The 15,306-nt window shown below is 36.6% G+C and overlaps 1 protein-coding gene across 1 annotated transcript in view; it reads right to left on the minus strand.

Annotated features, from left to right (window-relative positions):
- Positions 1–487: 487 nt before the first annotated feature.
- The window catches only part of LOC107713826 (TGF-beta receptor type-2-like), a 31,245-nt gene continuing 16,426 nt past the window's right edge, over positions 488–15,306 (minus strand). The window contains exons 4-7 of the mRNA XM_016519454.1: positions 12,499–13,301; positions 8,108–8,249; positions 2,972–3,099; positions 488–1,381 (exon numbers count right to left, since the gene is read on the minus strand). Coding sequence (XP_016374940.1) covers positions 1,193–1,381; positions 2,972–3,099; positions 8,108–8,249; positions 12,499–13,301 — 1,262 coding nt within the window. The 3' untranslated portion in view covers positions 488–1,192. The remainder of the gene's footprint in view (positions 1,382–2,971; positions 3,100–8,107; positions 8,250–12,498; positions 13,302–15,306) is intronic.

Consider the following 15,306-nt stretch of genomic DNA (forward strand, 5'->3'; position numbering starts at 1 on the left):
ATTAAATATCCAGTATAGCAACCACACATCATTACAATGAAATAAAATTACTTGTATATCATGATATAAGATTTTGGTCATATCGCCCACCCCGACTCTGCTGTTCTTTCTTCACAATTCTTCATTTAGCAACAGTTAAAGATCTTCTTGTAGTAGACACCCTGAGGCTTATGTACAGAAATGCAGATGTCAGTACTTCGAGGCATATCTGACGACTGATTTTCAGTTAAGAGGCTAGTTTCCCACAACACTGAACTAGCGGGCATGCGTGACAACTGGTTAATAGAATGTTTGTTAAGACTAACTGAAAACATTGCTGCAACCAGCGGCGGTATTACAGGTAATAATAACCTGGCTGTCAATCATCATTCATATGAAAGGAGCCTTCACAAATTTCCCAGGCTGAAAGCTATAATACAGTCTAATGATGGATCCCTTTCATAATTCAAAGTATAATACACAATGAACAGACTGTATTAAAACAAAATGAAAAAATATGATCATTTTAGTGTCGATACTGTACATGAATTGTATTTTAATCATCAAAGATTTACAATATATTACATAAAAAAGTAGTAAAAGAGAGGATATGTGAACATATGAGGCACTTTGTGAACTTCAAAATACTGTTCGTTTAACACATTTTTGGTATGTGCAGCATATACTCTTCCCTTTTTGGCTCTCTCAATAGTGTGGGTTGATTTTTATGTCAAAAGCAGTATTTACAATATACTTTTTTCTTTGGCTAACAAGCACAATACATTTCTCGGCAAAAGCAACTCCAAACACACACGCTAGTATTCTTACACACTCATGCACACAAACACACAAATCTCTCAATTAACACATACTTCCATAAATCCAAAAAATCCTGAAGTGATCTGTAGAAAGTCTTACAATCTCCTATGAATCTTTAGTGTTGAGGCGAAACATTTTCCTGATTACTTTTGGCTCTCGGTCAGCTGTCAGAGGAGAAAACCAGCGTCTGTCCAGCTCCTCTTGCTCGGTAGCATGACCTTCCTCAGTGTGAGCTATGCATAATCTGATAAAGTGCATGAAATCTTTGGTTATGAAACATAAAGCTTTATGAAATGGCCATGTTCTTCCACTCCACCCCACTGGAAGGATCCAAACATTCAGTTTCTGCAGAGAGAGAGAGAGAAAGAGTGACCTTTCTCTCTCTCTCTCGCTCTCATTTGTCATCGCTCACGCTCACGGAGCAATCTTCTGGAATCTTCTCCTCAGAGCTGCTGCAGGTTGACAACTTGTCTAGGTCGTCGTCCATCTCGTTGAAGCGTTCGGCCACACACTGTGCCGTGAGCCGGGCTTCAGGGTCGTGATCCCAGCACTCGTTGATGGTGGTACAGACTGCAGCCACACCCTTGAAATAAAACACAAGTGTTTGTGCATGCATTTGCCTATAGTACAGTGCATTATTATTACAATAGTCAATATTTAGTTCAAAGTCAATATTTCGTCATGTCATGTCATTTGCATACATTTTTGAATATTTAGGATTTTTACTCAACTAATCAACTATAGCTATAATAGTTTAGCTAATCAACATTTTTGGGTTCTAAACTCTATACCCCTTGTTCTTTTAATTTTTGTCACTACACTACCATTCAAATGTTTGGGGTCAGTTTGACAGTCAAACCAATAAAAATGAAATTAAACAGCACAAAATTGTTTTCTTACTCAGTATTTTGTATTTCAGTAAAAATATCCAAACATCCTTAAAAATACACACATTAACATGGGAAGCAAAATTACGTAAGATACACATTGTTTTCAGAGAAATCTAACAATATTTTGTGTAAAAATTTGTCTTTATGTCTACTAGTTGTTTAGTTTTATTATTGTTATTTTAAAAGTCTCACCAAGGCTGCATTTATTTGATTATAAATACATTAAAACAGAAATATTGTGAAATATTATTACAATTTAAAATAACCGTTTTCTATTTTTATATATTTTAAAATGTAATCTATTCCTGTGATGCAAAGCTGAAATTTCAGCAGCTCCAGACATAACTCCAGTCTTCAGTGTCACATGATCCTTCAGAAATCATTCTAATATGCTGATTTGGTGCTCATGAAACATTTCTTACTATTATCAGTGTTGAAAACAGTTGTGCTGCTTAATATTTGTGTGGAAACCGTGCTACATTTTTTTTTCAGGATTCTTTGATGAATAGAAAGTTCAAGAGAACAGCATATATTTGAAATTTAAATATTTCGCATCATTATAAAACTGTTAATTTCGTTGACGAATAATTTTCGTCAACGACATTTTTTTCACCGACGACAACCAGACGATAACGAACTAAAACTCGTTTTGAATGATAAAAACTATGACAAAAATGTATTGACATTTTCGTCAACGAATTAAAACGAGACGACAGGAAATTTTAGAGAAATGTTTAATAACTAACTAAACCCATTTGATTTTATCCGACTAAATTTACTGTAGATTTAGTCAACTAAAATCGTATGATATTTAGTTGACTAAAACTAGACTAAAACTAAAAACAATTCAGATGACTAAAATATGACTAAAACTAAATGGCATTTTATTCAAAAGACTATGACTAAAACTAAATCAAAATTTGCTATCAAAATTAACACTGTTATAAAAGTCTTTACTGTCAACTTTTGATAAATTCAGTTGCTGATTAATATTAATTTCTTAAAAAAAAAATCTTACTGACCCAAATTTTTAAACAGTAGTGTATTATGTAATTGAAGTTTTTCTTGTAATTGGCTTGTAATTGTGAGTGAACCTGTTGTAACGCAAATTTCAGACTTTGTCTGACAATAAAGTTTCATCATCATATCATCATCATCATCATCTTTTCAAAGAATAAATGTGCACTTTTTCCAAAAGCTCCCCAAAAGAGTTGCTTGTCTCTCGGCTAATATGTTGTCTTTTACCATGCTTTGAAATCAAAGTCAACCCTATGCTGTTTTACCTGGTGTTTCATCCAGCTGCTGGGAATCTCTGGTCTGCCCCGGTCTCTCAGCACATTGTCTTTCATGCTCTCCACACAGGGGTGCTCTCGGACTTTAGAGCCAAATGGAGGTTCGTAGTCTTTAACCTCTGCAAAGACACACACAAGACGATCAGATAATGAGACATATATCCCCTTATGACAACAAGAAGAATCATTGTTGGAGAGCATTTGGTCTTGAGAAGTACTGAGGTTGGAAACTGGAAGCTGGAAGAAGCACTGAATGTGTAAAAGAATGCATGTTTCATATGCTCTGGTTATTCTATCTGGTAAAACCGATAAATGCGGCATCTGGAGAAAAATGGGACAAAATCAGTTGCTCCATCAGACTGCCAACAATAAACAATTCTGAGTTTGTGGGTCATTCGTTTTGTTCATGAAAACAAATTGATGAAATATGAGGCTAATCACTGGACTGTGCTAGTGAGATCCAAAAACAGATTTTCCAGACCTTGTGAAACTTGCAGCTGCAGAGGCCCAATTATATATCTGTCTTCAGCCTCCATAGCCAAGTACTTGACCAGAGCCAGCTATAGATAACACACAAACACACATGTTGTGCTAAAAAATCTGCAAGAAACACCAAAACCTCCAGTTTCCCAAAAACACCCGGGGACGTCATAAAACAGCAGTTATTGCCCTCTTCTTGGCCAATATAAAATCCATTACAGCAAATGATGGTGGATGAGTACGTTTACTTTGGAGTGGCTTGCTCTTGATTGGAGAGTGTGTTTTGCGGTTCGTGCCAGCACTCTGGGCCCACAGGAAGGGGCTAGGCCAGCGTGCCGCCTGGGACAGGAAGTGAAGGACTGTGATCGGGCCCCTGCGGAGAAGCTGACTCCACAATCGAACGCATCCTGTTTTTGACAAGTGAACTTCCCCTGTTTCAGCTCTTAAACAAAATACTCCAGCCTCTGCGGTGCTATTTCTGCTGTCCTCACTGCCCCGTGTGAGAGTCTGACCTGATGCTGGTAAAACGGACAAAATCGGAGCTTATCATGCATGCAGTCCGTAGATGAGGACACACGGCTGTCTGCAGCATTAAAGTCATCTAGAGTCTTTCTTTTTCCGTCTCGTTTTCTATACGTCTTGATTTGCTCAAGGGGCCGAGCTACTCAAATGCACTCGTTATGTGAGGAATGCCGTGGTTTTGGGAACAGATGTCCTGCCGGCTGAGGCCTCACACCCAGTATCCAGGGAAGCACTTTTTTTAAAAATACAGTTTCCTCTTAATATGAATCGTCTGTTACCTCCACAGACAAACCTCTCTGAGTCTCTGCCTGGGAAACAGTACAAGAAGAAAAAATATATATATGGGTGTTTCTTCATTCTTGAGTGCTTTTATGTCCTGGGGACTGATTTTTATGAAAATTTCAGCTTTTTTTTATAATAATATGTGACCTTAAAATATCTACCATTTATCATCATGCTTTCATCATTTACTTTTGCTATGTTTTATTGCCCCAGACATAGACTTTCAATCTTAAAACCTGAAAATCCATCATAAAAAATAATTGTTTAAAACCATATTAATCTAAACAAAGAGTGAAATAATCAACCATTCAAACATTTACTGTGAATATTTAATTCAAATTTTATAAAAAAAAAAAAAATTTAATACATAATTTATATAATTATTTCTATTAAAAAATGACTGTCCAACAGACATGACATCATATCAACCAACATTTTATAGTAATTTATTATATAATAAAAGTTCAGAGAGGTAGTCAGTCAGGGCAGACGGGAGGTAAGATTCCTTTTTAAACACTAGGACCTATTTAAACGTCGCCTAAAGAGTAATGCAGCAGCAATGTTGCCAGACCGGAGGATTTTTCAGGCTTCAGTCTGAAAATGTTAGGGTGGATCATGAGTGCACAACACCCTTGGCTCTTTTGTGTGTTTGTGAAGAGCTTGAGTCAGTGAGAGATGCGTGGCGGCAGTGAATCTGAGACCTGTACTGATGGATGGCCACCCTGCATAGGGTTCTGCCACCTGCTAGCCAGCTGCTGTCCTCCATTTACTTGTTTTCCCATCTTTCTCTGAGGAAGGGAGGGAGTTCTCCTCGGCTGGCAGGGTCTCAAGTTTGTTCTACTCCAGACCAGGCCGCACCACGTGCTAATTCAGGACTTACTAGCATACACATTGAGCCACAGCAGAACAACGCAGCCACAGCTTTCCATTTCACCATCACCAGGGGCGCCGCTAAGGGGGGGAAATTATTTTAGGATTTTTTTGTTTGCCCCAGTGAAGCATTTCTATTAATATAGCTGATTAAATAGTCAAACTCATTCCATATCAGCAGAATAGTGTGGTACAGAAAGTCTATGTCCATAAAACAGGTTCTGAATGAATTATGTTACTGATACCTAATGGTCAAAAGCAATAGCAAAAGTAATAGGTCAATATTATTAAATTGCAGACAAAGATTTTGAATAGCTAGGCTGGTTTGCAGACTATATTGCCAAAAGTATTGGGACACCCCCTTCTAATGAACAGGTTTGACTCCTTTAGTAATTTCCATGAGTACAAATCTTAATGTTTAAGCATATAATGATATTCTGGGGAATTGTGTGCTTCTAATTTTATTGCCTACCAATAGTTTCAACAGGACCATTTTCTATTCTAACACAACAATGCCTCTGTGTATAAGGCAAGGTTAAAATCAGTCAATGTGGAAGAACTTGACTGGTCTGCAGAAAGTCAAGTCCTAATCCCAGCTGAACACCTCTGGGGTGACTTTAAATGCAGACCTTGAGCCAAAAACTCATCACCAAACACCTGTGACTTGTAGATACATATGGACAAAAGTATTTGGACACCCCCTTATTTAGAACAGAAAAAGGCACTTCCAAAACTGTGGCATCAAAGATAGAAACATAATTCATGCATTTAAAAATTGTATTTCCATCTTTGTTGCCACAGTTTTGGAAGTGTCTAAAATGATTGTACGCATATGTACAAGTCATTGGTGTTTGGCGATGAGTTTTATTGAGTTTTCCCAATACTTTGGGCAATATAGTGTATGTTTGGTGCGGTAGGGGGCCCAACCTCATATTCTTTCATAGGGCCCAAAATTGCTAGCGGCGCCCATGACCATCACCCACACGTGGACTTTCTGCAGCTGCTGTCTGCAAGTGTTACATCCCTAAATGTTTCTTTTCCCCCTTTTTGAAAGAGATCCCAGGTTTTTCACATTGCACTCTGAAGGTGGTACTGCAACAGGAGAGACAGACCCTGGATGTCTGTCTCTACCTCCCTCAACACAGACTGAAGTGAAATAGTCTGTCTGGCTGAAAACAACTCCAGCTCTGCAGATAAGCTCCAAGCAGCATGACAGGAGGACTCCAGCAACCCCTGTCAACCCCAGAGGGGCATGCCGGGGCATGTGGGTAACACAACTCGACACAGGCACAGGGACATCGTGTGAAACAATATACACATGCAAATACACTGGCACTCATATTACCAAAGTTGATTAAAATAGTAAATCGCTGCACCTTTATTCAAACATTTGCAGAACTTTGAAGTGCACTTTCAGAACTTGACATTCTTTTCTTAGTATTTTTGTTTTGTTTTCCAGTAAAATATCGAAACATCCTTAAACAAAGACACATTTACAGGGGAAGCAATATGACAGTAGGAGAAATCTAACAAGATTTTGCTTAATTTACGTTCAAAGGTTTCAGGTTAGTACGATTTTTAAGTGTTTTTGAAAGAAATCTCTTATGCTCACCAAATCTGCATTTATTTGATCATAAATACAGTCTTACAGTGAAATATGATCACAATTTAAAATAACTGTTTTTTTATTTAAATATATTTTAAATTGTAATTTATTCCTGTGATGGCAAAACGGAATTTTCAGCATCATTACTCCAGTCTTCAGTGTCACATGATCCTTCAGAAATCATTTAATATGCAAGAGAGACATTTCTTATTAGTAGCAATGTTGAAAACAGTTGTTGCTGCTTAATTTTTAATATTGTGGAAACTGCAATCCATTTTTCCAGGGTTTTTTGATTAAAAAAAAATAATTTTTTTAAAATTTGAAATACAAATCTTTTGTAACATTATAAATGTTTTTACTGTGACTTTTCATCAATTTAATGCAGCCTTGCTTAATAGAAGTAATAATTCCTTTAAAAAACACAGTGAATTAGAGAATGTTGTCTCGGTTTTTCCACACCAAAACACTAATTAAGATTATTTATTTAGTTATTGCAGTGTAAAACCTTCAAATTTTTATATGTATTTGTATTTGTATATATATATATATATATATATGGCTCATAATGATTAAGTCTTATTCATTCGAATGGGATTAGAATAATGGAGAAATTCTAATAAATATTATCTATCCAGACGGCTTCATCCATCCTGCACAAGTACAAAAGCATTTAGTACTTCTCAAGATGAATATATAGCAGGCCAAATTTTCACTGGGCAGCCACTGATCATTTTTCCATGCAGGAAAAACCCTAAACAACAACACAATCCCTCCCTCTTCCTCAATTTCCATGTGCATCCATGTTTACATTTACCCCCATAACTAATTACAGTTTCTGTTGTTGTATTTCATACATATGAGAGCATAAATGCTCCATGAGAGCTATATGAATACAGTTTTTTACGCCTATATGTAAGCGCGCCAAGAATATGCTAGCATCTGTCTTCCCACCTGACCAAAGAAGGGAAAGTTCTTAGGAAGCACTTGACATTTCACACATTCCTTACATTCCCCAAATAGAGTGAGGACTGAGGAGTATGCCGTACCATCTCTGCTCTTGTTGAAGAACCGCCCCCCCCTAATAACAGGAAGCTGCAAATCGGTCAAAACACATTGTGGGCCGCAATGGGCTTTCCATGCAGTGTACTCAAACAATAGCCCAATGATGGTAGCAAAAAAAAAAATTTGCCCCTAACAGAACTAGACAAAAAGCAAGCCTATTTTCATCCCTGTTCTCCTTGAGGGACAATTACAGGCAGAATGGAAATAGAATAGCATTGTCTCAAGTTTACTAACTATATTGGTTTAGGAAATGCCCAAATAAAAGCTGTTTCCAAGTGAGATCTCAATGATGTTTCTGTACTCACCTCCGATGGCGTTACACCTGGACGTGATCTCCCACAGCACCAGGGCCATGGAGTAGACATCGGTTTGCTTGAATGACTCGATGTTCTCAAGGTTGATCCTTGATTCCAGCACTTCTGGAGCCATGTACCTGGCTGTACCCACCTGAGAATCAGATGCAGGACACTTATTTAACTGTATATAAGTTTGATATTGTATATCTCTGAATGTCATGACCACATGAACACAGCATTTAGTAAAAATAATTTCATTTTTATATTTTTATCAGTTATATTAATTATCACACACACACACACTATATATATATATATAATTTACAAAAATCAGAAAATATAACTAGTAATAATTGTGATGATTGACAACACAATTATTATTATTATTATTATTATTATTATTACAACTTATAAAAATAAAAATAATTCTTATGATTTTGTCATAACAACACAAATGTATTATTATGTATAAATCCTAATTTATATGATCATATAACACAAATAATAACAAATAATAACACAAATTTAATAATAATGATAATAATTGGTAATATTATTATTGTTGTTGTTTTGAGGGTACCAAGCTATTTCGACATCTTTTCTATTCCTTTAACTTCAAAACACTTCAGCTCACTTCATTACTTGACCTTACTTTAAGAGTACAAAAGGTCCCACCAATGAACCAACAAATCTAAAATGTGATAAATTAATCGCAACCGTAGCACTTTAGACTAAACTCCCTTTGAATGTTTTATTTAAAATAAAAACCAATGGTACAATATAAAACCACTGACTTACAGTCATTTGTTGCAAGTATAACAACAATATATATTAAAATATTAGAAAAATATTCATTTATGTATATGTAAATATATAAGAAGCCTGTCTTAATGAAATCATTCACAATATTTTATGCGAGTGGACGATTGCTGCTGATCTCTTTCATTCTGATGTGTTTTCCTATTGGTGGATCTTAAGTTAAAATTAACTTCATGGTAGGAGTGTCTTGAAAAAAATTATACAAACCAATCGATTTCTCAATAGAGAGAGAAAAAAACTGACTTTAACTGACTTTAAGGAACACCTGAGGGATGCACTCTACTGCATACTTGCGCATTTATATTAAATCTGAAGAAATTAAATTTATATTCCATACATGCATTTACACTACGGATCAAAATAATTTTTGGAATAATTACGATTTTTTTTGTGATGTTTTTTATTTCTAAAGATCATGTGACACTGAAGACTTGGCTGCTGAAAATTCAACTTTGCCATCACAGGAATATATATACTGTGTATATATATATATATATATATATTCAAATAGAAAACAGTTATTTTAAATTTTAATAATATTTCACAATATTGCTATTTTGCTGTATTTATCATCAAATAAATGCAGCCTTGGTGAGGGACTTCTTTCAGAAACATTAAAAAAAGGTATTTGACTGGTAATGGATAAGCTTTTTTTAGTAGTGTTAACCAAAGTTTGCTGTATGCAGACAGACAGTCTAAATGCACCTATGAAGATGAAATATTGTTGCATAACCTACCTGTCCACTGTTGGCCAAGTCATCCACTGACAGCGAGTTGTCAAGGCGGAGGCCAAGTCCAAAGTCACAGAGGCAACAAGTGAGGTCATTCTTCACCAGGATGTTAGAGCTCTTCAGATCTCGGTGAACGATGGGCACTTTGGGCCGCCCAAAAGGGGTGTGGTCACTATGCAAATGAGCCACACCCCAGGCGAGTGAGCCCCCGAGCAGCCGCAGATCCTCCCAGCTGATGAGGTGTCGCGTGAGGTACTCCTGCAGGTTCCCGCGTGGATGATAGGCGGTGATCAGCCAGTACTGTTTCTCCACCTTCCTCTCCTCTGCCGTCAGGAAGTGCAGAATGTTCTCGTGCTTCAGATCGATGTCTGAGAAGATGTCCTTTTCGTTCTTCCAGGATGCGTACTCTTCGTAGGGGAAGATCTTCACCGCCACCGTCTCAAACTGTTCCGAGCGGCTTTGTCTCAGCTTGGCTTTATAAACCTCGGCGAAGCGGCCCTTGCCCACCTGAAGGTCCAGCTCGATGGGCAGAGGTTCTGTGTTGTGGTTGAGGTTGTTGGCGTGCGTGGAGCTGCTGTCGGAGCGGTCATCGTCCATCATGATGGCGCAGGCGTCGCTACAGTCCAACGGGCCTTTGGGTCCCTTGCGTTTGGACGGCTTCTTGGTCTCCCACTCATCGAGTTTGCGGCGACGGTACATGCGATACCAGTAGAAGGAGGCGATGACCAGCACAGCCAGAACCAGGAGGGGCAGCAAACTGACCAGGATCACCAACACCACCTGGTTATTTGTGGGGTCTGGACCAATAGCTGGAGAGAAAGGTCAACATTTACCTCTACACATCAAAACTACTTTTTTACATACTTAAGAATCAATGCACTGTAAAATGGTTACAGCTCAAAAAACTAACAGTTCATTCTGTATACAGGAATTTCAGATACCAAGAAATTTGAATGACTATGAATCTACATAAAAACACATGTTAGACAAACTATTTTCACCCAAATGTTGCCCCAATTATCCTAAAAGAGTTGCCTGAATAAACAATGCCATATTTGGCTTTCCAAATTGTTTTCTTCAGAGGCAAATACTTCAGAGTTTAACTCATATTAATGTGTAAGACAGAAATGATGACAAATCAATATTTGTTGTGTTGCTAATTGATCATTTGTTAAACAAAAAATCTTTAGTTGCCCTAACAACAATTTACTGGCTGAAGGCATTTTGCTGATATTTTGCATTTACCGAATGATCATATTTAAATTGGCTAAACATTGTAGTATTACTGGGAACATTTATAAAAATAGTTAAGCGAATAAAAAAAGTAAATAAAGTAAAGCTGAGACAAATTTACTTAAAGGACAATAATAAAATGTTATGATATTACAACACATTTAATAATAATAAACAACTAATTCGATTATTATTTTGATTGAATTCAATTTGACTAAACAGTGTGGTATCACTGGGAATTTGTAAAAATCTAAGTAAATAGATAAATAAATTATTATTATTAAAATAAACAAACTCATTTTAAAAAAATCAGAAAATATAACTAGTAATAATTGTGATGATTGACAACACAATTATTATTATTATTATTATTATTATTATTACAACTTATAAAAATAAAAATAATTCTTATGATTTTGTCATAACAACACAAATGTATTATTATGTATAAATCCTAATTTATATGATCATATAACACAAATAATAACAAATAATAACACAAATTTAATAATAATGATAATAATTGGTAATATTATTATTGTTGTTGTTTTGAGGGTACCAAGCTATTTCGACATCTTTTCTATTCCTTTAACTTCAAAACACTTCAGCTCACTTCATTACTTGACCTTACTTTAAGAGTACAAAAGGTCCCACCAATGAACCAACAAATCTAAAATGTGATAAATTAATCGCAACCGTAGCACTTTAGACTAAACTCCCTTTGAATGTTTTTAGGGGTCACTGTCTGAGACCAACCGAATGTTGACATACATCAAAGCACTCTGGGTAGACGGTGCAGAGTCAGGTGATTGTTAGCTAGTTCATTACTGATTCACTCGCCGCGTTTGTCTTTTCATTTTCAGCCCATGAATCATAAATCTGAGCAGACAGTTTGAACAAAGGGCGCACATATATAAAACACACACATTTGCACATGGTGAGATGCCTGAAGGGACTTTCCCTGCAAGTTATGACACGACGTCCCCGCCACTGTAAATCTGCACAACTTTAGGTATAGAACACGCCAACGCTCCACTTGGCACTTACCAAGCAATACAAGCAAGTGAATCTAGGTAGTCTTGTGCTGCACTGGGGTCGATAAAGTGTCAGTTAAGCTTCAGGTTATAGACTCCATTAAAGAATCAGATTCAATATTAATAAAATAAAATAGGTACAATTTTTAAATTTAAATTTTTTTTTTCGTTTTTAAAAATCTTCATTTTATATATTTATATATATATATATATATATATATATATATATATTATTATTATTTTTTTTTATTTCTAAAGATCATGTGACACTGAAGACTTGGCTGCTGAAAATTCAACTTTGCCATCACAGGAATATATATACTGTGTATATATATATATATATATATATTCAAATAGAAAACAGTTATTTTAAATTGTAATAATATTTCACAATATTGCTATTTTGCTGTATTTATCATCAAATAAATGCAGCCTTGGTGAGGGACTTCTTTCAGAAACATTAAAAAAAGGTATTTGACTGGTAATGGATAAGCTTTTTTTAGTAGTGTTAACCAAAGTTTGCTGTATGCAGACAGACAGTCTAAATGCACCTATGAAGATGAAATATTGTTGCATAACCTACCTGTCCACTGTTGGCCAAGTCATCCACTGACAGCGAGTTGTCAAGGCGGAGGCCAAGTCCAAAGTCACAGAGGCAACAAGTGAGGTCATTCTTCACCAGGATGTTAGAGCTCTTCAGATCTCGGTGAACGATGGGCACTTTGGGCCGCCCAAAAGGGGTGTGGTCACTATGCAAATGAGCCACACCCCAGGCGAGTGAGCCCCCGAGCAGCCGCAGATCCTCCCAGCTGATGAGGTGTCGCGTGAGGTACTCCTGCAGGTTCCCGCGTGGATGATAGGCGGTGATCAGCCAGTACTGTTTCTCCACCTTCCTCTCCTCTGCCGTCAGGAAGTGCAGAATGTTCTCGTGCTTCAGATCGATGTCTGAGAAGATGTCCTTTTCGTTCTTCCAGGATGCGTACTCTTCGTAGGGGAAGATCTTCACCGCCACCGTCTCAAACTGTTCCGAGCGGCTTTGTCTCAGCTTGGCTTTATAAACCTCGGCGAAGCGGCCCTTGCCCACCTGAAGGTCCAGCTCGATGGGCAGAGGTTCTGTGTTGTGGTTGAGGTTGTTGGCGTGCGTGGAGCTGCTGTCGGAGCGGTCATCGTCCATCATGATGGCGCAGGCGTCGCTACAGTCCAACGGGCCTTTGGGTCCCTTGCGTTTGGACGGCTTCTTGGTCTCCCACTCATCGAGTTTGCGGCGACGGTACATGCGATACCAGTAGAAGGAGGCGATGACCAGCACAGCCAGAACCAGGAGGGGCAGCAAACTGACCAGGATCACCAACACCACCTGGTTATTTGTGGGGTCTGGACCAATAGCTGGAGAGAAAGGTCAACATTTACCTCTACACATCAAAACTACTTTTTTACATACTTAAGAATCAATGCACTGTAAAATGGTTACAGCTCAAAAAACTAACAGTTCATTCTGTATACAGGAATTTCAGATACCAAGAAATTTGAATGACTATGAATCTACATAAAAACACATGTTAGACAAACTATTTTCACCCAAATGTTGCCCCAATTATCCTAAAAGAGTTGCCTGAATAAACAATGCCATATTTGGCTTTCCAAATTGTTTTCTTCAGAGGCAAATACTTCAGAGTTTAACTCATATTAATGTGTAAGACAGAAATGATGACAAATCAATATTTGTTGTGTTGCTAATTGATCATTTGTTAAACAAAAAATCTTTAGTTGCCCTAACAACAATTTACTGGCTGAAGGCATTTTGCTGATATTTTGCATTTACCGAATGATCATATTTAAATTGGCTAAACATTGTAGTATTACTGGGAACATTTATAAAAATAGTTAAGCGAATAAAAAAAGTAAATAAAGTAAAGCTGAGACAAATTTACTTAAAGGACAATAATAAAATGTTATGATATTACAACACATTTAATAATAATAAACAACTAATTCGATTATTATTTTGATTGAATTCAATTTGACTAAACAGTGTGGTATCACTGGGAATTTGTAAAAATCTAAGTAAATAGATAAATAAATTATTATTATTAAAATAAACAAACTCATTTTTTAAATAAAAATAATTATAAGACTAATTAACAATTAGTTTATAAAATAATAATAATAATAATAATAATAATTATTATTATTTTAATCAAAGTAAATTTAGCTAAACAATATAACAATACAGGGCACATTTGCAAAATATGTAAATAAATTCATAACATGTTATTTACTTAAACAATAATTTCATAGAATTTTATTTAATTTAGAAACAAAATAACTATAACTTGTAAATTAATATACAATTAATGTATTAAAATAATAAAAATATAAAGCAATAATAAAAAATCAAAAAGACCAATTATAAGATTATTATATATTATATTATATTGCAATATCTAGACCAGAAAAAAGTATTAAAACTTGGCATTTGATAAAATTCAAAAGATCTCACTGCATTGTGTTTTTTTTTTTGTGATGATATGCGATCTAGTAAAAGGTAGTGAAGCTTTGTGACCTTGAGCAAAGTATACTCTAAGTCATTTTGGATAGAAGGATCTATCAATTGACTACTTAGCAGAGAAGTTTAGAGCCATTTAAATTATCAGCCATAATAACCATCTAGTTACCTAGTACCCAGGTTAACTGAACTCTTAATCATTAACTCAGTTTTTCCTGTCACACCAGGGAGCTTGAGCAAAGCTTGCACAGTGAGAGACTGTTCTGTGACTTCATGCTTCAAGGGAAAGTTTACTCTGCTACGACGTGCGCCTGCCAACCTGAGGACTGGCTTGGAAGCCCTAGCGCTGCAGGTTCAATCCAGAGACAAAGTGAGAGCTGCCAACTACGTGGGCAGAGTGGAGTCAGTGTTTCGTCTGTCTGCATTCTTCCATCAAACACAGACACGCCTTATCATTGAGACACAGACATGAAAAGAACAGAAATGGATACACAACACTGGAAGAGGGAAACCGTCAATAAATGCCAAAGCGTTTGGCAGACAGAAGAGTCAGCAAACACATGCAAAAAGCATAGACGTGCGGTGCAGAGGGAGCACTCAACTCTTCACATACAGCGGCAGAAACCTCTTCTCGAGCCAAACAACCAATATAAACAGGCATGAAATCACAGCGCCTTTTTCAGCCACATAAAACAGGATGCCAGCCACACTGCTGCGGTCCATGACATTATCAGCTAATAAGAGGCACTTTTCTGCAGGCTCCACTGTTAAATACATCACTGTACATCTGTGCCAAGGTCTTAACAAGAATCAAGTGGATTACGCTTTCCAAAGCCCCTGACTCACAAGTTAATCTATTAAAATTTAATTGCTTCTCACGACCAA

The sequence above is a fragment of the Sinocyclocheilus rhinocerous genome, unplaced genomic scaffold (genome assembly GCF_001515625.1).
Source record: "Sinocyclocheilus rhinocerous isolate Xijiao unplaced genomic scaffold, SAMN03320098_v1.1 scaffold779, whole genome shotgun sequence".
NCBI lineage: Eukaryota > Metazoa > Chordata > Actinopteri > Cypriniformes > Cyprinidae > Sinocyclocheilus > Sinocyclocheilus rhinocerous.